We start from the raw sequence: 25,536 nt of genomic DNA on the forward strand, positions 1-25,536 counted from the left end.
AATATATAAAATATATAATATATAATATATAAAATATATAATATATAAAATATAAAATATATAATATATAATATATAATATATAAAATATAAAATATAATATATAATATATATATATATATATATATATATCTCTCTCTCTCTCTCTCTCTCTCTATCTATCTCTCAACAGGCTCCAGAAAGTTAAACAGATTTGTAAATTACTTCTATTAAAAAAATCTTAATCCTTTCAGTACTTATGAGCTTCTGAAGTTAAGGTTGTTCTTTTCTGTCTAAGTGCTCTCTGATGACACGTGTCTCGGGAAACGCCCAGTTTAAAAGCAAATTCCCATAGCAAACCTCTTCTAAACTGGGCGGTTCCCGAGACACTTATCAGAGAGCACTTAGAAAAGAACAACCTTAACTTCAGCAGCTCATAAGTACTGAAAGGATTAAGATTTTTTTAATAGAAGTAATTTACAAATCTGTTTAAAGGAGTACTCCGGCGCGCACTTTTTTCCTTTTATCCCGTCCGGGCTGCAAAATAAAAGAAAACACACTTTCTCTTACCTGCCAACGAGCCCCCGGAGCTCCGGTACACTCCGGTACAGGTGTTCGGTCCCCGAGCTGTGTGTTTCTTACTTCCTGTTAGCCCGGCACGTTACACGGAGCTTCAGCCTATCACTGGCCGAGGCGGGACATCACTGCGGCCGGTGATAGGCTGAAGCTCCGTGTGATGTGCCGGACTAACAGGAAGTAAGAAACACACAGCCCGGGGACCGAACACCTGTACCGGAGCTCCGGGGGCTCGTTGGCAGGTAAGAGAAAGTGTGTTCTCTTTTATTTTGCAGCCCGGACGGGATAAATGGAAAAAAGTGCACGCCGGAGAACTCCTTTAACTTTCTGGAGCCAGTTGATATATATAAAAAAGGTTTTGCCTGGAATACCCCTTTAACTCATCAAAACTGGTTCTGGAATTGGTAAATAGGATAAAGAAAGGGTATATGTAGAACAAGAGAGTGGATGCCAGTTTCTGATCATTACAAACCTGCTGCTCGAAGGGCTATTTAATTATTCTCACCGTGAGGTCTGTTGTAGCTGGGTGGTGCTGGCCCCGGGGCGGGCACAGGTCCAGTCCCAGAAGCTGCAGGTGGAGGTATTGTCGTCATCTGTGGCTGCATGCCTGGCAAAGGCCTCTTGCCTTGTACCGCCATCTGTAGTTGATCAGGTATTGGCTGCCCTCTGGCCAGCATTTTGTACGCCATTATCTGCGCCCGCAACTGGTGCAGCTGGTTCTGATTAAACGGTGTTGGGCTGCGGCTCGTCTGCTGCTGGGGCTGCTGCTGTGGCTGCTGAGGATCCGCGTTCTCCATGTTCACTCCACCTGAACCAGAAGGCAACGGCCCAGAGGGAGGGCCATTAGAGGGCACTGGGCTTGCGACATGTTCAGAGCTGCCCAGTGGTGAGGGGTAACCTGTGAGGGAAAGGAAAGTGACACAGTTCAGGTCAATTCACACTGCAGAATGAGTGGAAGTCAACTAAAATTCTGCTCGGAAATTCCTGTTCAGCAGCCTCCCATTGTTTTCAAGGGGATTGTGCTGCTGTGTGCACATTGCAGAATTCGGAAGATTTTGCAGTGAGTTTCAAATTCCGGACTCCGCTGAAAGAATGAACATGTTCATTCAACAGGATGCGTTCGGACAAGCATTGCAGTCAATGGAGACGGTGCTGGTCTAAATAGGCCCCAAGAGACACCGTGCACCTTACAACATAAATCTTTTTTGCAAAATTTTAAAACTTGCGAAATGCTTGAATAATAAACATGTAATATGAGAAATTAAAGACAAAAAAAAAAATAGTAGAATTGCCTAGGTATATAGTGTCTTCTCACATCATTGCAATCTGCAGCCCAATATACAGTGACCCCTCGACCTACGATGGCCTCGACATACGATCATTTCAACATACAATGGCCTCTCAGAGGCAGCATCAACATGCGATGCTTTCGTATGTCGGGGCAATGGCATAAACGGCTATCCGGCAGCGCAGACTGCTTCAGCTGCCACCGGATAGCAGTTTACGGTTTCCCGTGTGGTCCGCTGACGATCACTTACCTGTCCTCGGGGCTCCGGCGCGTCCTCTTCGGGATCCCCTGCATCGTCGGCATCACGTCGCTGCGCACGCCGTCCTGTCAGCCAATAGGAGCGGCGTGCGTAGCGACGTGATGGCGGCGACGGAGAGCGAGGATGCCGGGGAAGCAGAGGCCTTGCCAGAGCGTCTGGGACACCTCGGGGACGCGGCAACAGCGATGGACGGGCGACATCCAGGGCAGCGGTGACAGTCCGGAGCAGCGGGGACACGTGAGTACAACTTCCTCTAACAGTGGTCTATAATCTGCGGACCTCCAGATGTTGCAAAACTACAACACCCAGCATGCCCGAACAGCCAACGGCTGTCCGGGCATGCTGGGTGTTGTAGTTTTGCAACATCTGGAGGTCCGCAGGTTGTAGACCACTGTCCTATACTTTACATTGCACGGATCCCTCAACATACGATGGTTTCAACAAACAATGGTCCATTTGGAACGGATTACCATGGTATGTTGAGGGACCACTGTATATGGATTTTACCGGTAATATATATATATATATATATATATACCTTGTGAGTGTTGGTCCATTGGACTTGGTGGTGGCCCCATACCAGCATGGCCACCAGGCCGCATCGCCATTCCCTTCATCTGGTTATAACGTGGGTCCTCCGGCATAGGCTTCTCATGCATGGACTCCATGGGCTGTCAGTAAAGTGCGACACAAGAAATGGATAGTTACGTAGATTGACTAGATTCATGAATTAACCATTTATGCCAACAGAGGAAAGTCCTCATTAGAGATGAGCGAACTTACAGTAAATTCGATTCGTCACAAACTTCTCGGCTCGGCAGTTGATGTCTTTTCCTGCATAAATTAGTTCAGCTTTCAGGTGCTACCGTGGGCTGGACAAGGTGGATACAGTCCTAGGAGACTCTTTCCTAGGACTGTATTCACCTTTTCCAGCCCACCGGAGCACCGGAAAGCTGAACTAATTTATGCAGGAAAAGTCAGCAACCGCCGAGCTGAGAAGTTCGTGACAAATCGAATTTACTGTAAGTTCGCTCATACAGGCCATTCAGTGTGTGTGAATACACGTGCTAGCACTGAGTCCCACAGCGATAAATGAAGCCCCCCCCATGCCCTAGCAGGGATACAGGAGTGACTCCATTACTGTGAACAACAGACCCAAACACACACAAGCTCTTTATGCATTCATAACCAAGAGCAACTCAAAATCCAGAAATAGAAATATTGCCAAATAAACACTACCTTATGCATCTGGTGCATGTTTTCTGGAGGATATCCACTGGGTCCTTGAGGGGGAATTGGTGGTCCAGGGCTTGGTCCCATCATGCTGTGTGCAGATCCAGGAGATGGGCCAGGGCTAGGGCCCAGCATAGCACCAGGAGATGGGCCCGGACCAGGGGACTGGACGGGCCTAGGGGTACCGCCCATAGGCGGATCAGGGGTGGACATTGCTTCGGTGAAGAGGTTCACTTATTGTTTATCTGCAAGAGAGAAGAAGCCATTAGCTCTATATACACAGACAGGCGAATCACAAGCATCCGATGACAAGAATAGCAAACGCACGGAACTTTTCTGAGTCATTTTCTAATTGTCTTTCTTCTGAGATCTGCCCAGCCCTGACGGCGAGTGATGCATATAAAGCCGAACTGTCCTGCCTGGCTACATAGCTGCTTCTGCCCAACTAGTTGACTCCAGCTATCTGATGGGTGAAGCATAAATGTCAGGCATGGACCAGCAAAATAACTAAAGGAGCCAGTTGGACCAGTAAAAGGCATCACTTCATTTCAGTACAGCAGAGGTGTCGTGACTATGTGCTACCAAGACCCAGAGGACCATTTTTTGCAGAGTATGGATGATTTAGTATGAAAGACAAGCTCTCTGCCAGCCGCGATGCCCTCAAAATCTGCACTGTAAGTATTCCTAGAGGAACAGCCAAGGATTCATTCTGATATAATTGACCTTATTCCAAGGTACATAGACTGCAGCCTCTAAGCCAGCAGATAAATCAATTACAGAAAACACAAGGGCAACAGCGGCCTCATCTGTCTGATCTCTGGGAGCAAAAACCGGAACACGCTGAAACGCAGATTGGGCAAAATGGTCATTACAGTCTTGCTTCTTTTTCACATCTAATGGGGATTGGAAGAACAAGACAATGGAAAATGTGACCTATATCTCAGAAGATTAAATGGATCGTCTATTTTAGGAGACCTATAAAAGGGCCCTCCGAATCATACATTAGCATCACAGTCCATAGTGAGCCCTATCCCCAAAATACAATGGCCCCAGAATCACTTGGGTCCCGAGAGCTTCACATGTAGTAATAGAGGGTCTACCAGGATGGCTCCCATTAGATTACTGATATTATAATAAAGGGAAAATTAAGATAACACATCCTAGATCTGAATGAATGAACTAATCGTATGAAATACTTTCCTCTTTACATAGTTGAATTCGCTAACAACAAAATCACACAAAAATTATCAATGGAAATAAAATGTATTAACCCATGGAGGTCTGGATATGGAGTCACACTCAAAATCAAAGTTGAAAACCATAATACAGGCTGATCCAACTTTATGTAATGTCCTTAATACAAGTCACAATGAGGCTCAGTAGTGTGTGTGGCCTCCACGTGCCCGTATGACCTCCCTACAATGCCTGGGCATGCTCCTGATGAGGTGGAGGATGGTCTCCTGAGGGATGTCCACCCAGACCTGGACTAAAGCATCCGCCAACTCCTGGACAGTCTGTGGTGCAGCGTGGAGTTGGTGGATGGAGCGAGACATGATGTCCCAGATGTGCTCAATCGGATTCAGGTCTGGGGATCGGGCGGGCCAGTCCATAGCATCAATGTCTTCCTCTTGCAGGAACTGCTGACACACTCCAGCCACATGAGGTCTAGCATTGTCTTGCATTAGGAGGAGCCCAGGGCCAACCGCACCGGCATATGGTCTCACAAGGGGTCTGAGGATCTCATCTCGGTACCTAATGGCAGACAGTTATCTAACACTGTGGACCCAGGGTCAGTCAGGGACCAAAAATGCAATTATATCCAAACCCCAGGGCCAGGCCAGGGGCCAGGGGTAAAAATAAATAAATCATGTATGCACACCCTTAAAATTTAACCTTTATTTGTTTTAACTTAAAATATATCCCCAAGTGAAGTTTAAAACTTATACATGACAGGGATGTGTATAAACAAGTACATCAGATAGTACTCTCTAGCTGTAGATAGTATAACGGCGCTGCAGTCTGCCGCACTGATCTCCTCTCAACGTATGTTTAAAATTTAACATAACCTCTACATGTTTAGCCGTTACAACGGCGTTATCAAGAGGAATATTATGGCAATGTCTAATGGCCGTCAGGCTACCGTTCATGCTGGAGGATGTTGCAGGCAGCAGAACGTTCTCCACGGCGTCTCCAGACTCATGTCTGTCACGTGCTCCGTGTGAACCTGCTTTCATCTGTGAAGAGCACAGGGCGCCAGTGGCGAATTTGCCAAACTGTGTTCTCTGGCAAATGCCAAACGTACGGCACGGTGTTTGGCTGTAAGCACAACCCCCTCCTGTGGACGTCGGGCCCTCATACCACCCTCATGGAGTCTTTTTGACCGTTTGAGTGGACACATGCACATTTGTGGCCTGCTGGAGGTCATTTTTGCAGGGCTCTGGCAATGCTCCTCCTGCTCCTCCTTGCACAAAGGCGGAGGTAGCGGTCCTGCTGCTGGGTTGTTGCCCTCCTACAGCCTCCTCCACATCTCCTGATGTACTGGCCTGTCTCCTGGTAGCGCCTCCATGCTCTGGACACTACACTGACAGACACAACAAACCTTCTTCCCACAGCTCGCATTGATTTGCCATCCTGGATGAGCTGCACTACCTGAGCCACTTGTGTGGATTGCAGACTCCGTCTCATGCTACCACTAGAGTGAAAGCACTGCCAGCATTCAAAAATGACCAAATCATCAGCCAGGGAGCATAGGAATTGATAAGTGGTCTGTGGTCACCACCTGCAGAACCACTCCTTTATTGGGGGTGTCTTGCTAATTGCCTATAATTTCCACTTGTTGTCTGTTCCATTTACACAACAGCATGTGACATTGATTGTCAATCAGTGTTGCTTCCTGAGTGGACAGTGGGATTTCACAGATTGACTTGGAGTTACATTGTGTTGTTTAAGTGTTCCCTTTATTTTTTTCAGCAGTGTAATTTATGCTATTGTCCGGCCTTATGATGGATCAAAATAAATTCTACCAAACCCACTGATCCTTTGCTCTCTCTGGCAGCAGGTTATTGCTGTATTCTGCTGTATGGCCCATAGGGGTGATTGGCAGTGCGCATGCCTGACCACCAATATTTAACTAGGGGAAACAGGGGCCAACCATTCTCATGATCAGTGCGTCCCAGATGTTGGACCACATCAAACAAGTCGATTTTGTGCGTAAATTCCTTTAACCCCAACTAAATGAAATATGTAGTTCTGTTGCTTTTAAGGGGACTATGCGACTGCATGACTTCATACTATAAACCAACCATGTCCCCCGTTAACACAAATGTAGTAAATTTGTGGAGCATACAAGTATTTTCAATAGGAAATAGTAGCCCCTGGCCCTGCAGCCGCGGCTGCCCTAGGCCTCCCCCAAGGATATCAGCAGCTTCAAATGCATTATTAATGGATTTATCTGTGCCCTGGCCGAAAAAAGAGAAATAACAAAGGGGCTCCCTGTGGAGTAACGTAGGTGGTGGTAAGGGTACGGGGAAGTGAGGGATTCAATACCGCTTACCGAAAGGGGTTGTGTACCAACATACACAACAATGGTAAAGGTGTGTAGTTGACTAGGGGTCCGTCTGGAGCCTTCCTGAAGTTGTAGTATCAGTAGAAAGAAGACTTCATAATACCAGGACGCAGGACTCACAGATTAAAAGTAACGACCATCAGGTTTATTAATAATGCAACGCGTTTCGCTGCGCATGCAAAGCTTCCTCAGGCAACATGCCTGAGGAAGCTTTGCATGCGCAGCAAAACGCGTTGTATTATTGTTAATAAACCTGATGTCGTTACTTTTAATCTGCGAGTCCTGCGTCGTGATCAGCGCCACGAAATCCTGGTATTATGAAGTCTTCTTTTTACTGAGAAAACAACAGAGAGCAGAGAACTTTAACATCCACATCACTTACTGGGGCTCCCTGGCCTCCTCCAGACCCCTGCGGCACAAGCCCGGCCTACCCCAGGGCTTGTCAAAAATCAAGAACTCCCAATCCTACTTTTTCCCATAGATCCGGGGTGAAGGGAGAGTTAGGACACTACGTTTTATCAAATGTGTATCGACATCCATACTGTGGTGGGGTAACACATGTTTTAAGTGGAGTTACGTCACTCTCTAAGCAGTTGGGGGTGCCAAAGTAGGAGTCCCAATCCTTAATGTAATGCAAGTAAAGACTTGCCCCACCACTCATAGAATTTAATCAATGTGAATTTTATTAGCCATCCAAAATAAAATGTTACGTTTTGGTCCACATTGGCCCTTCCTCAGACCGGATTGCTGCGGAGGCTTCCAGCCTCCGCAGCAATCGGGTCTGAGGAAGGGCCAATGTGGACCGAAACGTAACATTTTATTTTGGATGGCTAATAAAATTCACATAGATTCAATTCTATGAGCGGGATGCCAAGTTTTTACTTACATTACAATAAGGGGTACCACATGTTGACTAGGGATCGACAGATATAGTTTTTTAGGGCCGATACCGATAATCTGTCACCTTTCGGGCCGATAGCCGATAACTTATACCGATATTCTGGTATAAATTATCGGCTATTTCAAACCCCCCCCTGGCGGGGCAGAAGCCATTGCAGATCAATGATTTAAAATGGGCGCTTTAAATCAATGAACTACAGCGGCTTTTGCGGTGCCAGAGACCACTGCCACTGCCCGCTTCTTTCCCCCTCCTGTCCTGAGTCTAACCACCACAGTTGCCCCATTGCCTTCCCCCCCATCCTCTGCCCACATACCACTGCCGCCGCCCCATCGCCTCCCCCCATCCTCTACCCACATACCACCGCCGCCCCATCGCCTCCCCCCATCCTCTACCCACATACCACCGCCGCCCCATCGCCTCCCCCCATCCTCTGCCCACATACCACCGCATAGCCTCCCCCCATCCGTTGCCCACATACCGCCGCTGCCCCATCGCCTCCCCCCATCCCCGGTGTTATAATTACCTGTTCCCGGGGGGTCCGCGATCCTTCTGGCTCCGTCGGCGTCCTGCGCTGTCACTGTGCGTACTGACTGTGACGTCACGTTGGCGACGTCACTCGTAATTACGCAGCGCACAGCAACAGCGCAGGAGCCAGAATGATCGTGGACCCCCGGAACAGGTAATTATAACACCGGGGATGGGGGCAGCCAATGGGGGGGGGGGGGCCGCGGTGCGGTGGGTGGTGCGGCACGGGCGGTGCATTATCGGCAAAGTAATTGCCGATACCGATAATGTCCAAAATCGCGATAATCGGTCGATCCCTAATGTTGACACCAACTCCATAACATCCACTGTCAGCCTTAGTGGAAGGTGGAATTCTCCTTTAATTCCCTATAAATACCCAGGACCTAACTCCACTAACCCACCTAGGAGGCATCTCCTTGCCTCGAACCCTAAAGTTACCCCCGACTGGCATAGATTCGATTAGCGATTACGAGGTATTAACGCCAACCAGAAACGCCACAGACTCTCTGTGCAGCACAGAAAATATCCGCATCCACAAAGCAGAGGTGACAAATTAATGAAGAACAGAGAAAGAAAAATGATCAAGACGCTCACAGCTGGGGGCAGAAAATGAAAATATCATTTAAATGGCACTGTCAGGTCGCACGCAGACGCCCACGCCGGAGCCCGACATTAACTACATACAGAGGAACACTTCATAGGTGCCTGATGCTTATCCATCCTCCGACAGTAATGCTAGAATTTATGGCAAGGATCGGGGGAGGGGGGGGGGGGGAGCGCGATTGGGAGGGGTTCTTCCTGGCAGCTCCTCTTAAATGGCGCTGGGAGATTTAATTAAAAACGGAGAATCTGATTAACGCCGCACCATGGCTGGAGCGGGGAAATTACTCGCACTTTGATGTCTTCTTGTGTTAATTACTAAAGCCGGGCCGGGCCACGTCCAGGTACGCCACCAAAAGAAATTAAAGTCGGATGGAGGAGAAAGATAAAACGCAATCTGTTCTTCTCAAGGAAAGAGCACGAGGCGTTTCTAGAACAAGACGCTCGTTTCCCAGATGCCAGATGAAGAGAGAAAAAAAAAAAAGAAAAGCACAAGGGAGAGAAAAAAAAATTAGAATAAAAGCAGCTTCAAAAGCAAAAACTCATTAATTATTGAAGGTTTTTATTTTATTTATTTATTTTTTTTTTTTTAGCTGCGCTGCGGCTGAAAACAACAGAGCCGAGACGTTTAACATCCACCATCACTTACTGCTAAATGCTCCCGGCCCCTCAGGACCCCATCCTACCTGCAATCTGCCCAACAGATTATCCTCACCCCTGTTCACACAGAACATGCATGTCCCATACACACTAGATCAGTGTTTCCCAATCAGGGTGCCTCCAGCTGTTTCAAAACTACAACTCAGCATTTTTACACTTTAAAAAAAAAAGACTTCTATAATATAAGCCAGTGTTTCCTAACCAGGGTACCTCCAGCTGTTGCAAAACTACAACTCCCAGCATGCCCGGACAGCCTTCGGCTGTCCGGGCATGCTGGGAGTTGTAGTTTTGCAACAGCTGGGGGCACCCTGGTTGGGAAACACTGATATAAGCAATCATTCAAATTGCTTATTCACTTCAACGCATTGAATTAATTGTTCTGGAAACGGATCGTCTCTAGAGATGAGCGAACTTACAGTAAATTCGATTCGTCACAAACTTCTCGGCTCGGCAGTTGATGACTTATCCTGCATAAATTAGTTCAGCTTTCAGGTGCTCCGGTGGGCTGGAAAAGGTGGATACAGTCCAAGGAAAGAGTCTCCTAGGACTGTATCCACCTTTTCCAGCCCACGGGAGCACCTGAAAGCTGAACTAATTTATGCAGGAAAAGTCATCAACTGCCGAGCCGAGAAGTTTGTGCCGAATTGAATTTACTGTAAGTTCGCTCACCTCTAATCGGCTCCTTGCAATCTCGTGGCGGGGAGCCAATTCCACCTTTATACCACCAATGACATGTGGCTGTACCAGTGTTTCCCCAACCAGAGTGCCTCCAGCTGTTGCAAATTACAACTCCCAGCATGCCCCCCCCCCAGTCAAAGGCTGGAGGCACCCTGGCACCCTGGTTGGGAAACACTGATCTTATGTGTGTGGGAGCCTCACCACTCCACCCCCCGACAAATGATATTTGGAGGAGAAGGATCAAGAATAATGGGAATCCGGGCATGCTGAAAGCTGTCGTTTTGCAACAGCTGGAGGCACTAGTACAGATCGCGCCCAGCCAACCCCACCTCTATACAACCAATGACAAGTGCCTATACCAGTGTTTCCTAACCAATGTGGCTTCAGCTGTCTGGGTGCATGCTGAGAGTTGTAGTTTTTCAACAGCCGGGGCCACACTGGTTGGGAAACCCTCGTATACTCCACAAGACTGCAGGGAGCCGATCCGTTCACAGTGAATCAATTCAATGCATTAAAGCGAATAAGCAATCGAATGATTGCTTATATTATAGAAGCCTTAAAAAGTGTAAAAATGCTCGGAGTTGGAGTTTTGCAACAGCTGGAGGCCCCCTGGTTGGGAAACAGTGCAGTAGATCGGCAGGCAATGCTAACAACGCATTTCATGTGTAAGGTCCATCCTATATACATTAAAGTTGATGAAAATGCACAATTTCAACCAAAATGGCAATTAGAGATGAGCGAACTTACAGTAAATTCAATTCATCACAAACTTCTCGGCTCGGCAGTTGATGACTTATCCTACATAAATTAGTTCAGCTTTCCGGTGGCTGGAAAAGGTGGATACAGTCCTAGGAAAGAGTCTCCTCGGACTGTATCCACCTTTTCCAGCCCACGGGAGCACCTGAAGGCTGAACTCATTTATGCAGGAAAAGTCATCAACTGCCGAGCCGAGAAGTTCGTGACGAATCGAATTTACTGTAAGTTCGCTCATCTCTAATGGCAATAGGTCGGCAAAGTGAATTTTTTTTCCGGCTGATAGATTTTTTTTTTTTTTAGTTTCTCTTTTTAGGCTAGAACGGTCTTAGACCTGATGTGTGGCCCGATATAACTGTAAGGGCCAATATGGCCTAAAAGGTTTACGGACACCATGTATATATTCCTCAACCATCGTCCTACATCAACCAGTAGCTTCTGTGCCCCAATGCGAAATCTGCACCAGGGCCCCCATGGGCCATTTATAATACTGGTCTCCTATGGGACAGATGTGGTTTGGGGGCCCCCTTAGGCATCGGGGCCTCGATGCGACAGCTACCTCTGCACCCCTTATAGTTAGGACCCTTTATATCAGGGGTCTCAAACTGGTGGCCCTCCAGATGTTGCAAAACTTCAACTCCCAGCATGCAACATGTTTTGCAACATCTGGAGGGCCACCAGTTTGAGACCCCTGCTTTATACAGATACAACCACACCAGACTTAAAGGGATACTCCGGTGGAAATTTTTATTATTTCCTTTTTTTTTTTTTTTAAATCAACTGGTGCCAGAAAGTTAAACAGATTTGTAAATTACTTCTATTAAAAATTCTTAATCCTTCCAGTACTTTCTAGCTGCTGAATACTACAGAGGAAGTTTTTTTCTTTTTGGAACACAGAGCTCTCTGCTGACATCATGACCACAGTGCTCTCTGCTGACATCTCTGGGCATTTTAAGAACTGTCCAGAGCAGGAGAAAATTTCCATAGCAAACAGATGCTGCTCTGGACTGTTCCTAATATGGACAGAGATGTCAGCAGAGAGCTCTGTGTTCCCAAAAAAAAAAGAATTTCCTTAGTAGTATTCAGCAGCTTATAAGTATTGGAAGGATTAAGATTATTTTAATAGAAATCATTTACATTTCAACATACAATGGCCTCTCAGAGGCAGCATCAACATACGATGCTTTTGTATGTCGGGGCCATCGCATAAACGGCTATCCGGCAGCGCAGACTGCTTCAGCTGACACCAGATAGTCTACTGTGCCCCGTGTGGTCCGCTGACGATCACTTACCTGTCCTCGGGGCTCCGGCGCGTCCTCTTCGGGATCCCCTGCATCGTCGGCGCTCTCCATAGTCGTCATCACGTCGCTGCGCACACCGTCCCGTCATCCAATAGGAGCGGCGTGCGTAACAACGTGATGGCGGCGACGGAGAGCGAGGATGCCGGGGAAGCAGAGGCCTTGCCGGAGCGTCGGGGACAACCTGGGGACACGGCGACAGCGATGGAAGGTGACATACAGGGCAGCGGTGACGGTCCGGAGTGGCGGGGACAGGTGAGTACAACTTTATCTACCAGTGGTCTCCAACCTGCGGACCTCCAGATGTTGCAAAACTACAACTCCCAGCATGCCCGGACAGCCAACGGCTGTCCGGGCATGCTGGGAGTTGTAGTTTTGCAACATCTGGAGGTCCGCAGGTTGGAGACCACTGTCCTATACTTTACATTGCACGGATCCCTCAACATACGATGGTTTCACCAAACGATGGTCCATTTGGAACGGTTTACCATCGTATGTTGAGGGACCACTGTAATATTAATTCGTTCTCCTATCATGGTCTCAGGAATGACCTATCGCTCCATAAAAGCGTGTCCGGGTCCACAGCAGCTCAGTGCACGTGGCAGCATAAGGTACTACAAAGCCACCAAGGAACAGAACAAGTTTCCCCTTTAATATCGAGACCTTCTAGGTCGGTCAGCCCAAATACTGTCGCCCTCAGATTTATGGCAGTCAGACTATGTGTCCACAAGTTTTTGGCACCCTGGCATTGAATTAAACACCTCTGAAGGAACTACTATTGACAGTCTTTGGGCAGAACTTGACTAGGATTTACAGCCTTTATTGAGGGCTCCAGTCACTGGTGAAGAAGTCGGCGGCTGCAGACTTAATGCAAACACGGCACTCCGGTAGAGAACACATCATACGTCTGCTACAGTCTGGAAACTCATCCTTCATAACTGGGTCATTGTGGGCCGAGTTCTTACACCAAGATATTACCGTGCTCACCGGATGAGCTGGGACAACACACGAGCAATGCGACCAGAAGAACAGGTCCAGGAGGATTTCCGGTCATCAGGGGGACATCTGAGGGTATTCGGTCCGGTGAAAAAGTTTGAATGAACGTCCGTGAGTAAAACGCAAGAGGTCCAATGATGGGTTGATGGAGTAAAGTAATATACAGTTGCAACCTGCAATGGAGTTTAGTGACCTTCTATGCAGATCAGCCACTCCGAAATTGTTATAGAAGGGTTTTCATTCATTGGATGGGATCATAATGGGCACTAGGAGCCCAGGCGTACAACAATGGACCATGTGCTACCATGGAAGTTTGAAATTAACAGGTACTATGTTCCCCGCTAAAGGATTAGCCAACACTTTGCCAACTCTCTTTAGGACAATGATGTTGTGGACCCAGTCAAGTGATCCCCTCCAGCCAATCAACGAGACTGAAGATCCTGCCGTACAGGGGTCTTATAGGGAGGAATAGGCACCATTATGATTAAGGTCATCCGGTTGATACATAGACTGAAAATGATCCTCTACTCACAGAATAGGTGATCTGTAGTTGGAGAAGGTCTACCTTCTGGTACCCCCCAATGATAAAGTCGCTGGACGTCAATGAACCCCCCCAAAGAAGAGAGTGACTGTGCACATGCTTGGCCACAGCTCCATTCACTGTCTATGGGACTTCCAAATATTGCCTGGCACTGAGCTCAGCTATGTTTGAAAGCCCAATAGAGTGTAAAAGTAGTGACATGTGACCTCCTTGGGAACGGTGAAGGAGCCGGTGGATTGGGGATAACCCCCCCAAATTTGATATCAGCCAAAGAGAAGATTACCTTTAGAGTTACCCTTACACACCAAATTTACATTGACATCTCACCAGGGTAACCACATGTGTATGGATGTGCTCCCTTATGGAAGAGGTCAGAGAAAACCAGGAACAAGCACGTTTGGTTCTTCTCACTGGAGTGCCCATGGGAGTGTTACCCAAACCAAGGTGCTGGAAGTTGTAGTTTTTCAACAGCTGGTGGCACCCTGGTTTGGGTAACACTGGTCCATGGGCTTATGGAGATGTGCCCTACAGATAGATGACCATTAAAGGAAAACTGTCAGCTTTCTCCCACCGCACCAACCAGTGGTACTAGCTGGTAGTGCGGGGGACGCTGAGCCGTTTGATGCTTACCGTGCTCTGATCCGCCGGACCGTTTGGCCATAATCTTCTATTTTAGGGATATGCTAATGAGGTGCTAACTGGCACTCACCGCAGCACCGCCCAGCTCATCAATATTCCTCCCCTCTCTCCATTACAGAGTGGGGAGAAGAGGGAGAGGAGGAGGGAGGGGAGGAATATTGATGAGGTGGGCGGCGCTGCGGAAGGCAGCACTGACGTCAGAGTGCCAGTTAGCACCTCATTAGCATATACCGAAAATAGAACATTACGGCCAAGCGGCGTGGCGGATCCGGGCTCGGTAAGCATCAAACTGATCAGAGTCCCCTGCACTACCAGCCAGTACTGCTGGTCAGTGCGGGGGGGAGAAAGCGGACAGTTTTCCTTTAACGCTTGATTAACATCGGCTGAACATTGCAATGTCTAAAGTCAACCTAAAATAAGACATATCCTCGACTACAGGTCAGCAAACTGGAGCCCAGGATCTCCCAGAATCATGAAGAATGGTTCACTACTATGCTTACACCATCATCATACACATTGACGTATCCTCTCTGTAAATCCATCAAGATAAAGACCTTCATACCTCTTATAAGAAGTGATGGAATGGACCATTTCAGCACCATAAACAAATCACATTGCACTTGTAGTGCTAAGAGCCCAGTGAATGTGGGATTCATCACTACAGACCCCACAAGAAGCTCCTCAGACATCAAGTAATGGGCCTACAGATAAGTCATAGATCCAGATAACCTGGCAATGTCCGTTCCAGGTCTAGAGCCAAACACAATGGACGTCATATCTGACCCCCATGCAAGAAGGGGTCAACATTACCAGATAACGTGCACCCTAATGGCCTTCTGCATGAATTGGGGTGATACAACAATAGAGAGGGTATCTGCGACACCCATATAACTCCAATGCTCCCCAATATGTTGCATTACGGCTGCTGCAAAACTAGACCTACCAGCATGCCCGGACAGCCTCAGGCCTGGTTCACACCACGTTTTCAGTCATACGGGACCACATATGGCTGGGGGGCTAAAACCAGGCGCTCTCGAATCCCTGCCGTATGTCGCCCGTGTGTAATTAATTTCAATGAGCCGACCAGAGTGAAATGCTGACTCCGATCTGCTCATTTTTGCCCTGTATGCGGTTTTCCACCGGACCTAAAACCGTAGTCCACTACAGTCCACTAAGACAGGGAGCCACAGGTTGGGAAATCCTGTCCTCCAGAAGGATTTCGGCAGGCTTTAAAGTAGAAAGGACATGGCTGCCTTCTTACAGGACCGGCGTCACACTCATCCTTAGGTTTAGCCTGGAACAGCAGCTCAGTTGCATCGGTATGACTAGGTCTGGGATGCAATACCACACACAGATCATGGAGAAGAGTGGCGCAGTTTTGGGAATAATGCAAATATATTTTCTAATCCTACGCAACTCATTAAAACCATGCCGGGGGAGCAAATGGATACAGGACACTGGCTCCAGAATCCATAGTCCATCATGGCATCATACATGTTTAGGAGTTATCCACAGCCCATCATGGCACCATACAGTCCGGTCCATAAATACTGGGACACAATACTAACATTTTAGCTCTAAACACCACCACAATGGATTTGAAATTGAACTAGCAAGATGTGCATTAACTGCAGAATGTCAGCTTTAATTTGAGGGTATTTACATCCAAATCAGGTGAACGGTGTAGGAATTACAACAGTTTGCATATGTGCCTCCCACTTGTTAAGGGACCAAAAGTAATGGGACAATTGGCTTCTCAGCTGTTCCATGGCCAGGTGTGTGTTATTCCCTCATTATACCCAATTGCAATGAGCAGATAAAAGGTCCAGAGTTCATTTCAAGTGTGCTATTTACATTTGGAATCTGTTGCTGTCAACTCTCAAGATGAGATCCAAAGAGCTGTCACTATCAGTGAAGTAAGCCATCATTAGGCTGAAAAAACAAAACAAACCCATCAGAGAGATAGCCAAAACATTAGGAGCGGCCAAAACAACTGTTTATAACATTCTTAAAAAGAAGGATCGCACCGGTGAGCTCGGCAACACCAAAAGACCTGGAAGACCAAGGAAAATAAATGTGGTGGATGACTGAAGATCTAATTCCCTGGTGAAGAAAACCCCCTTCACAACAGTTGGCCAGAAGAAGAACACTCCAGGAGGTAGGTGGATGTGTGTCAGAGTCATCAAAAGAAGACTTCACCAGAGGGAATATAGAGGGTTCACCACAAGATGGAAACCATTGGGGAGACTCAAAAACGACATCTATAAAAGCTTCACAGTTCTGGGACAACATCCTGTGGACAGATGAGACCAAGATAAACTGGTACCAGAGTGATGGGAAGAGAAGAGACTGGAGAAGGAAAGGAACACGATCCTAAGCAGACACCTCATCAGTGAACATGGTGGTGGTGGTCATGGCATAGTGGGCATGTATGGTGCCAATGGAACTGCTTCTCCTGTATTTATTGATGATGTAACTGCTGACAAAAGCAGCGGGATGAATTCTGAAGTGTTTCGGGCAGTATTATCTGCTCATATTCAGCAACATGCTTCAGAACTCATTGGACAGTGCTTCACAGTGCAGATGGACAATGACCCAAAGCAACCAAAGAGTTTATTAAGGGAAAGAAGTGGAATGTTATGCAATGGCAAAGTCAAAACTGAAGAGAAAAATGCCCCAAGAACAAGCAGGAACTGAAGAGAGTGGCAGTAGAGGCGGCAGAGCATCACCAGGGATGAAACCCAATGTCTGCTGATGTCTATGCGTTCCAGACTTCAGGCTGTAATTGACTACTAAAGATTTGCAACCAAGTATTAAAAAGTGAAAGTTTGATTTATGATTATTATTCTGTCCCATTACTTTTGGTCCCTTAGTAAGTGGGAGGCACATATGCAAACTGTTGTAATTCCTACACCGTTCACCTAATTTGGATGTAAATACCCTCAAATTAAACCTGAGTGTGTAGATGTCCCAATAGTTATGAACCTGACTGTTCATGTTCCGGAGTCATCCACAGCTCATCATGGCACCGTAATACACGTTCAGGAGTCATCCACAGCCCATCATGACACCATAATACATGTTCAGGTGTCATCCACAGCCCATCATGGCACCATACATGTTCAGTAGTCATCCACAGCCCATCATGGCACCGTAATACATGTTCAGAAGTCATCCACAGCCCATCATGGCACCATAATACATGTTCAGAAGTCATCCACAGCCCATCATGGCACCATAATACATGTTCAGGTGTCATCCACAGCCCATCATGGCACCATAATACATGTTCAGGTGTCATCCACAGCCCATCATGGCACCATAATACATGTTCAGGTGTCATCCACAGTCCATCATGGCACCATAATACATGTTCAGGTGGCATCCACAGCTCATCATGGCACCATAATACATGTTCAGTAGTCATCCACAGCCCATCATGGCACCATAATACATGTTCAGTAGTCATCCACAGCCCATCATGGCACCATAATACATGTTCAGGAGTCATCCACAGCCCATCATGGCACCATAATACATGTTCAGGTGTCATCCACAGCCCATCATGGCACCATACATGTTCAGTAGTCATCCACAGCCCATCATGGCACCATAATACATGTTCAGAAGTCATCCACAGCCCATCATGGCACCATAATACATGTTCAGGTGTCATCCACAGCCCATCATGGCACCATAATACATGTTCAGGAGTCATCCACAGCCCATCATGGCACCATAATACATGTTCAGGAGTCATCCACAGCCCATCATGGCACCATAATACATGTTCAGAAGTCATCCACAGCCCATCATGGCACCATAATACATGTTCAGGAGTCATCCACAGCCCATCATGGCACCATACATGTTCAGTAGTCATCCACAGTCCATCATGGCACCGTAATACATGTTCAGAAGTCATCCACAGTCCATCATGGCACCATAATACATGTTCAGGAGTCATCCACAGCCCATCATGGCTCCATAATACATGTTCAGGTGTCATCCACAGCCCATCATGGCACCATAATACATGTTCAGGAGTCATCCACAGCCCATCATGGCACCATAATACATGTTCAGGAGTCATCCACAGCCCATCATGGCACCATAATACATGTTCAGGAGTCATCCACAGCCCATCATGGCACCATAATACATGTTCAGGAGTCATCCACAGCCCATCATTGCACCATACATGTTCAGGAGTCATCCACAGCCCATCATTGCACCATACATGTTCAGGAGTCATCCACAGCCCATCATGGCACCATAATACACGTTCAGGAGTCATCCACAGCCCATCATGGCACCATAATACATGTTCAGGAGTCATCCACAGCCCATCATTGCACCATACATGTTCAGGAGTCATCCACAGCCCATCATGGCACCATAATACACGTTCAGGAGTCATCCACAGCCCATCATGGCACCATAATACATGTTCAGGAGTCATCCACAGCCCATCATGGCACCATAATACATGTTCAGGAGTCATCCACAGCCCATCATGGCACCATAATACATGTTCAGGAGTCATCCACAGCCCATCATGGCACCATAATACACGTTCAGGAGTCATCCACAGCTCATCATGGCACCATAATACATGTTCAGGAGTCATCCACAGCCCATCATGGCACCATAATACATGTTCAGGAGTCATCCACAGCCCATCATGGCACCATACATGTTCAGGAGTTGTCCACAGCCCATCATGGCACCATAATACAAGTTCAGGAGTCATCCACAGCTCATCATGGCACCATAATACTTTAGGGCATCAGACAACATGTCCATTCACTGACTCCCAGACACAAAACACAATAACCATCGAGATTCTCCAACCTTTTGCACAACTACATCTCCAATCATGTTTGTCAGGGAGTTGTAGTTTTGAACAGACCGAAGTGCCACAGGTTGGGGAACACAATAGATTATGCCATGACCCAAGCTGTACACTCATGCCAACCTGTGCCCAGCCAATGTTTAAGACTCCAGACCCAGAGGAGTTACAGAATCCTACCATTGTACGCTGGGCAGACAGTCCTCATTCATGCCCTCCCGCCTACATAAAGGATAGATTCACGCCGCCCTGGTTCCCTGCCATCGATGAACTGTGTGCCACCAGACACCCCGCCATAGACAATCACCACACTGTGCTGCTAAGTGTGCCCTCTCCATACTCTCACCACCTCCACGACCCAGACCAAACTGCAACCAACAACGTTGTCTCATTCTGTGCCCAAGACCCAACACCCATCCAAGACTCAACGGTTAGACCCTTGCAGAGGTCAATTCATATGGTGGGCACCATAACCGGCACCATGTGGAGCAGTCTAACCATTGGTCACAGTAGGAATCCAATACACAACAGTTTCCATGCCGGGCAAAACTTCTCATTGAAATAAGCCGGGAGGAAAGTTTTCCGGTCATGGCTACTTGTGTATCCCATGATGCCCGGCGTATCAGAACTATAACAATGGTAAACAAAATGTAAGATCAATGCCAACTTGTGCCAGTCTGTGCATCTACAGGGCCTAGTGCCCAACTGAGGACCCCAGACCCCATAGAAGAAAACTGCCACCTGGGACAAGACCCCATTGATTTCTATGAGTAGGGGGGCAATAATCACAGTGCCCCAGTAGAGGGGTACCCTAGATCAGGAGTACCCCCATACATCCCTAGAGATCAGTAGCCCCCAGTGCCCCCCCAGCACCCCAATACCTGGAGCTCCTCGCTGCTATCAGGCCCCTTTGTCCCTGCTGCGCCTCCCCCTCCCCGCCCACTTCATTCAATGACTGCCCAGCCCGCTCCCCTCCTCCCCCTTTATGCCCGGGATGCCCGCCAGGGGGCACGGTCCTCCTCCCCACCACCGGCCGCTCCTCACCTCTCCTTCACCGATCTCCGGGACTCAGCCAGCGCCAGCAGCAGCCCCCCCTTTCCCGCCGCCAACACTGCTCAACTAAAGTGGCTCGCCCCTCCCCCTCAGCTTTATATACTCCCAGTGCGGCATGGACGTCGTGACGTCACGGCGTCGCTTACCTGCTTCATCCTATGGGAAATGAGAATGGGATTCGGGATTCTATCGATTGCCATGGAGACGGCTGGGGAAGGAGCCGCCATCTTTCATAAGGGCAGTTTAAATCAAAAAGGAAAACTTTGATTTATGTGTAAGCTATTTGTTTGAGTCACATGGTGAAACATTCAAGCCAGTCATATATCATATATATATATATATTTTGTCTATAGAGAGGCATGATGGGAGTTGTAGTTTTTCAACTGTCGGTGCACCACAGCTTTGGGAACACTAGACCATAACAGAAAGCAGCATGATACTACAATACAGAGAGAGTCTGTCACACATATATAGCTTACTAGCTGAGTACCCGGCGGTGCCCGGTTGTTCCTTCCTAATCCTTGTTGGGGAGGAAAATAAACAAAGGAGGAAGCTTTTGACTTCATATCCCTCATATATTGTTGTCCCATCCCAACCCCATATCCTGTCCTCCTATCCTGACCTCCTATCCCGTCCTCCTATTCCGACCTCCTATCCCCTCCTCCTATCCCCTCCTCCTATCCCGTCCTCCTATCCAGACCTCCTATCCCGTCCTCCTATCCCTTCCTCCTATCCCGACCTCCTATCCCGTCCTCCTATCCCGTCCTCCTATCCAGACCTCCTATCCCGTCCTCCTATCCCGACCTCCTATCCCGACCTCCTATCCCGTCCTCCTATCCCGACCTCCTATCCCGACCTCCTATCCCGTCCTCCTATCCCGTCCTCCTATCCCGACCTCCTATCCCGACCTCCTATCCCGTCCTCCTATCCAGACCACCTATCCAGACCTCCTATTCAGACCTCCTATCCCGTCCTCCTATCCCATCCTCCTATCCCGACCTCCTATCCAGACCTCCTATCCTGTCCTCCTATCCCGTCCTCCTATCCCGTCCTCCTATCCCGTCCTCCTATCCCATCCTCCTACCCCATCCTCCTATCCCGACCTCCTATCCCGACCTCCTATCCCGACCTCCTATCCAGACCTTCTATCCAGACCTCCTATCCCGTCCTCCTATCCCGTCCTCCTATCCCAACCTCCTATCCCGTCCTCCTATCCCATCCTCCTATCCCGTCCTCCTACCCCATCCTCCTATCCCATCCTCCTACCCCATCCTCCTATCCTGACCTCCTATCCCGACCTCCTATCCAGACCTTCTATCCTGTCCTCCTATCCCGTCCTCCTATCCCGACCTCCTATCCCGTCCTCCGATCAAATCGGATGTGTGTAATGGATCCGATTTTTTAATGGAGGTCAATGGATCCGACTTTATATACGATTTCATACGATTTTAAGTTATAAAAACGTGTACTCAAGTCGGATGGAGAAATCGTGATGTGAACGCAGCCTTATCCCTTATCCACAGAATAGAGGCTGTGTCTGATTGTGACCCTGTTCATAAGAACGCAGGGGTCCAAGTGCTCCAAGTCCCTGGGATTTACCACCCATCCCCTATGCTGTGAATAGAGAATAAGTGTAACAGACTGTAAAACCCCTTTAAAGAGATACTCCACTTTAATACTCCAGAACAGAGCCTCATCTCCAGTACTCCTATAGAGCAGTCGTCTTCAACCTGCGGACCTCCAGATGTTGCAAAACTACAACTCCCAGCATGCCCGGACAGCCAACGGCTGTCCGGGCATGCTGGGAGTTGTAGTTTTGCAACATCTGGAGGTCCGCAGGTTGAAGACCACTGCTATAGAGAATGCGGGGGTACATGCTGACAAATGACTCCATACACAGGGAGAGCCAGAGCACCATTCTGGAGAATGTTTTTTTTTTGTTGGGGTTGAGTCCTATAGGTCAGACCCCCCCTTATCTCCTATCCTGTGGTAGTAGAGTACTCCTTTAGGTACATAGTATTTTTAACCATAACCAAGAATTGAAATTGACAAAGATTGTTAAAGATGGTTAAAGGAGTAGTCCAGTGCTGAAAAACGTATCCCCTGTCCTAAGGATAGGGGATAAGTTTCAGAAAGTGGAGGGTCCGACCGCTGGGGCCCCCCGCAATCTCTTGTACGGGGCCCCGACTCGCTGGCCAGATAGCGGGTGTCGACCACCGCACGAAGCCCCCTCAATACATCGCTATGGCAGAGCTGGAAATTGCCGAAGGCAGCGCTCCGACTCTGCCATAGAGTTGTATTGAGAGGGTGTGTCAGCCGCCGCTTCGTGTGGTGGTCAACACGCCCCCTTCCCACGGGCTGCCAGGGCCCCGTACGATCGGACCCCCTGCGATCTGAAACTTATCCCCTATCCTTAGGATAGGGGATACGTTTTTCAGCACTGGATATCTCCTTCAAGGGGTACTCCCGTGGAAAACTTTTTTTTTTTTAAATCAACTGGTGCCAGAAAGTTAAACAAATTTGTAAATCACTTTTATTAAAAAATCTTAATCCTTCCAGTACTTATTAGGGGCTGTATACTGAAGAGAAATTCAAAAAAGAAATGTATTTCCTCTGCAGTGCTCTGTGCTGACCTCTGCTGTCCATTTTAGGAACTGTCCAGAACAGGAGAAAATCCCCATAGCAAACATATGCTGCTCTGGACAGTTCCTAAAATGGACAGCAGAGGTCAGCAGAGATACTTGCTTTATTCGCCAGCATTGATAATCTGTAAATGACTGGCTTTGGGCAATGGAGGCAGAACCCGTCATACCCGGGCCCTCATTCCCATTGGAATATGTTTCATCTTTCCACAGAATCCACTAGAATCTGCCAAAAAAAGCAAATTTTTCAGTGGGACGGCACTTATGTCCGTGACCTACTGCCACGAATGTAAGTGTAGTCCTGTTACATTAAAGGGCTACTCTGTCCCTAGACAGCTTATCCCTTATCCAAAGGATAGGGGATAAGATGTGTGAATGCGGGGGTCCCACCGCTGAGACCCCCAGGATCTCTGTGCAGTACATTCGTTTAGAACGCTTGGAGCGGGCTGCAGGGGTCGTGACGTCACGTCACGCCCCCTCAATGCAAGTCTATGGGAGGGGGCGTGGCGGCTGCCACGCCCCCTCCCATAGACTTGCATTGAGGGGGCGTGACATGATGTCACGAGGGGGTTCTAGCGACGTCACGTCCCCCGCCGCCTGCTCCAAGCGTTCAGAACAAAATGTTCCGAACGCTGGGGCAGCAGAGTACCCCTTTAAGGCTGCATTCAGATCTCGTTTTTGCAATACGGTTACGGTTTGCAAAAAAACTTATGTCTCAAAACAGGACCGAACCGTATAGAGCTCTGTACGGTTTTAAACCATATACGGTTTGAAAATGGATGTCCGGTTACACACGGTTTAATACGTTTTTGGGGGAAAAAACGGATACGGTTTCATGTTTGTCCTTAAATAAAGTTCTTCTTGTTCTATTTGTGGGAAGAACTTGCGAATGTGCAAACTGCAAAACCGTATTGTGCAGTATGGTTCCCATAGACCACCATTTAAAAAAAAAAAAAAAAAAAACATATATGGGTTGTATCCGGTTTTTCACCCGGACATAAAACCGTAGTAGACTACGGTTTTGTGTACGGGAGAAAAACGGATAAAACCGTAGATTATGCAAAACGTACACAACAGGATGCTACGTTTGGCGTACGGTTTTCTATGAAATGTCTATACATACGGTTTGCAATACGGTTCCATACGTTTTTTTCACTGAAACCGGATACGGGAACCGTATTGCGAAAACGAGATGTGAATGCAGCCTTAGGTATTACGTAGTATATATATATATATATATATATATATATATATATATATATATTTTTTTTTTATATAATAGATGGAAGTGCTGAGTCCTTCAGAGCCACAAGAAATACACACCCAATTTCATAATTGCCAACAGACACGATTTTGCCCAAGGTGTGGGGCTAATCCATAAATAGAAAAACAGCACCACCCCTGTCTTCAGGATGTATGTGGTATTACAACTCGGCTCCGTTCACTTCAAGGAAACTGAGCTGCAATACCCCACACAAACTGAGCACAGATGTGGAGCTGTTTCTGTCAGAATTCACAGATTTTTGCCTATTCTAAAGTTTGTACATGTGTGACTGTCTCTGGCACTAGATAGGATCACCCATCTTTATTTAGGGACTGAAACGCCATTTCACCACACCAAAGGGTTAATTTAAGGCAGTGTTTCCCAACCAGGGTGTTGCAAAACTACAACTCCCGGCATGCCCTTAACTATGGCCACTTCACACAGTCTTTTAGAACTTTCTGCCTAGAAACAGGTTAGGACGCATCATGTGACCAAGGCATCATGCATCTGATACAAGGCATATTCAACTATTTGAACGGGTGGTCTGTTTGTTCTTCAGATTCCCATAAATGATTCATATTCAGTAGTGGTCTCCAAACTGTGGACCTTCAGCTGTTGCAAAACTACAACTCCCAGCAGGCCCGGACAGCCGTTGGCTGTCCGGGCATACTGGGAGTTGTAGTTTTGCAACAGCTGGAGGCACTCTGGTTGGGAAACACTGATTTAAGGGTAAATGTTTCTCAGCGACATTATCCATTGTAGAAGTTGTACTGCATATTGTGGAAAATAACTTTTTCACATTTTTTCATGTTTTATATAACTTTTTCACATTTTTTCATGTTTTATTGCCACCATAGATAAAGCTGTATGTATTTCACGTATTCTTTTTATTTCTGTCTGTGTATTACTCTCTTGTCCTCATTGGGACCCGTACACTGCGTCTTCATCACATCCTTTGTTTTCCCGAAGAATGGACCACCTGGCCTAACCATCATGGCGGCTCCTGCTTCACACGCCGCTCACGTGACACGAACGGGGCGTGGCTGAAGAGTATTAAAGCGAAGAGTGGGCGTGGCCTCTCATTCATTCGCCGGCTGCCAATCAGATGCTGGATGCGGCGTTCTTCGATCTCGGCGAGGCTTGAACCGCACTTGAGAGGGGAGGAGGGAAAGGGATAAAATGACGCATGCGCAGTAAGTGCTTCACTGCGGCGGACTGAGATCACGTGACTGAGA

The 25,536-nt window shown here is 47.6% G+C and overlaps 1 protein-coding gene across 9 annotated transcripts in view; it reads right to left on the minus strand.

Moving 5' to 3' along the window:
* SMARCA4 (SWI/SNF related, matrix associated, actin dependent regulator of chromatin, subfamily a, member 4) overlaps window positions 1-20,471 on the minus strand; it is a 60,149-nt gene extending 39,678 nt beyond the window's left edge. For 8 of the 9 annotated variants that reach the window (XM_056570492.1, XM_056570485.1, XM_056570483.1 and 5 more), the window contains exons 1-4: window positions 20,387-20,471; window positions 3,341-3,579; window positions 2,640-2,772; window positions 1,060-1,452 (exon numbers count right to left, since the gene is read on the minus strand). In XM_056570492.1, coding sequence (XP_056426467.1) covers window positions 1,060-1,452; window positions 2,640-2,772; window positions 3,341-3,547 — 733 coding nt within the window. In that variant the 5' untranslated portion in view covers window positions 3,548-3,579; window positions 20,387-20,471. Of the gene's footprint in view, window positions 1-1,059; window positions 1,453-2,639; window positions 2,773-3,340; window positions 3,580-20,223; window positions 20,244-20,386 lie in introns of those variants that run through there. The other variant, XM_056570484.1, reaches the window with a different exon arrangement.
* Window positions 20,472-25,536: the final 5,065 nt, after the last annotated feature.

The sequence above is a fragment of the Hyla sarda genome, chromosome 4, assembly GCF_029499605.1.
Source record: "Hyla sarda isolate aHylSar1 chromosome 4, aHylSar1.hap1, whole genome shotgun sequence".
NCBI classification, from domain to species: Eukaryota; Metazoa; Chordata; class Amphibia; order Anura; family Hylidae; genus Hyla; species Hyla sarda.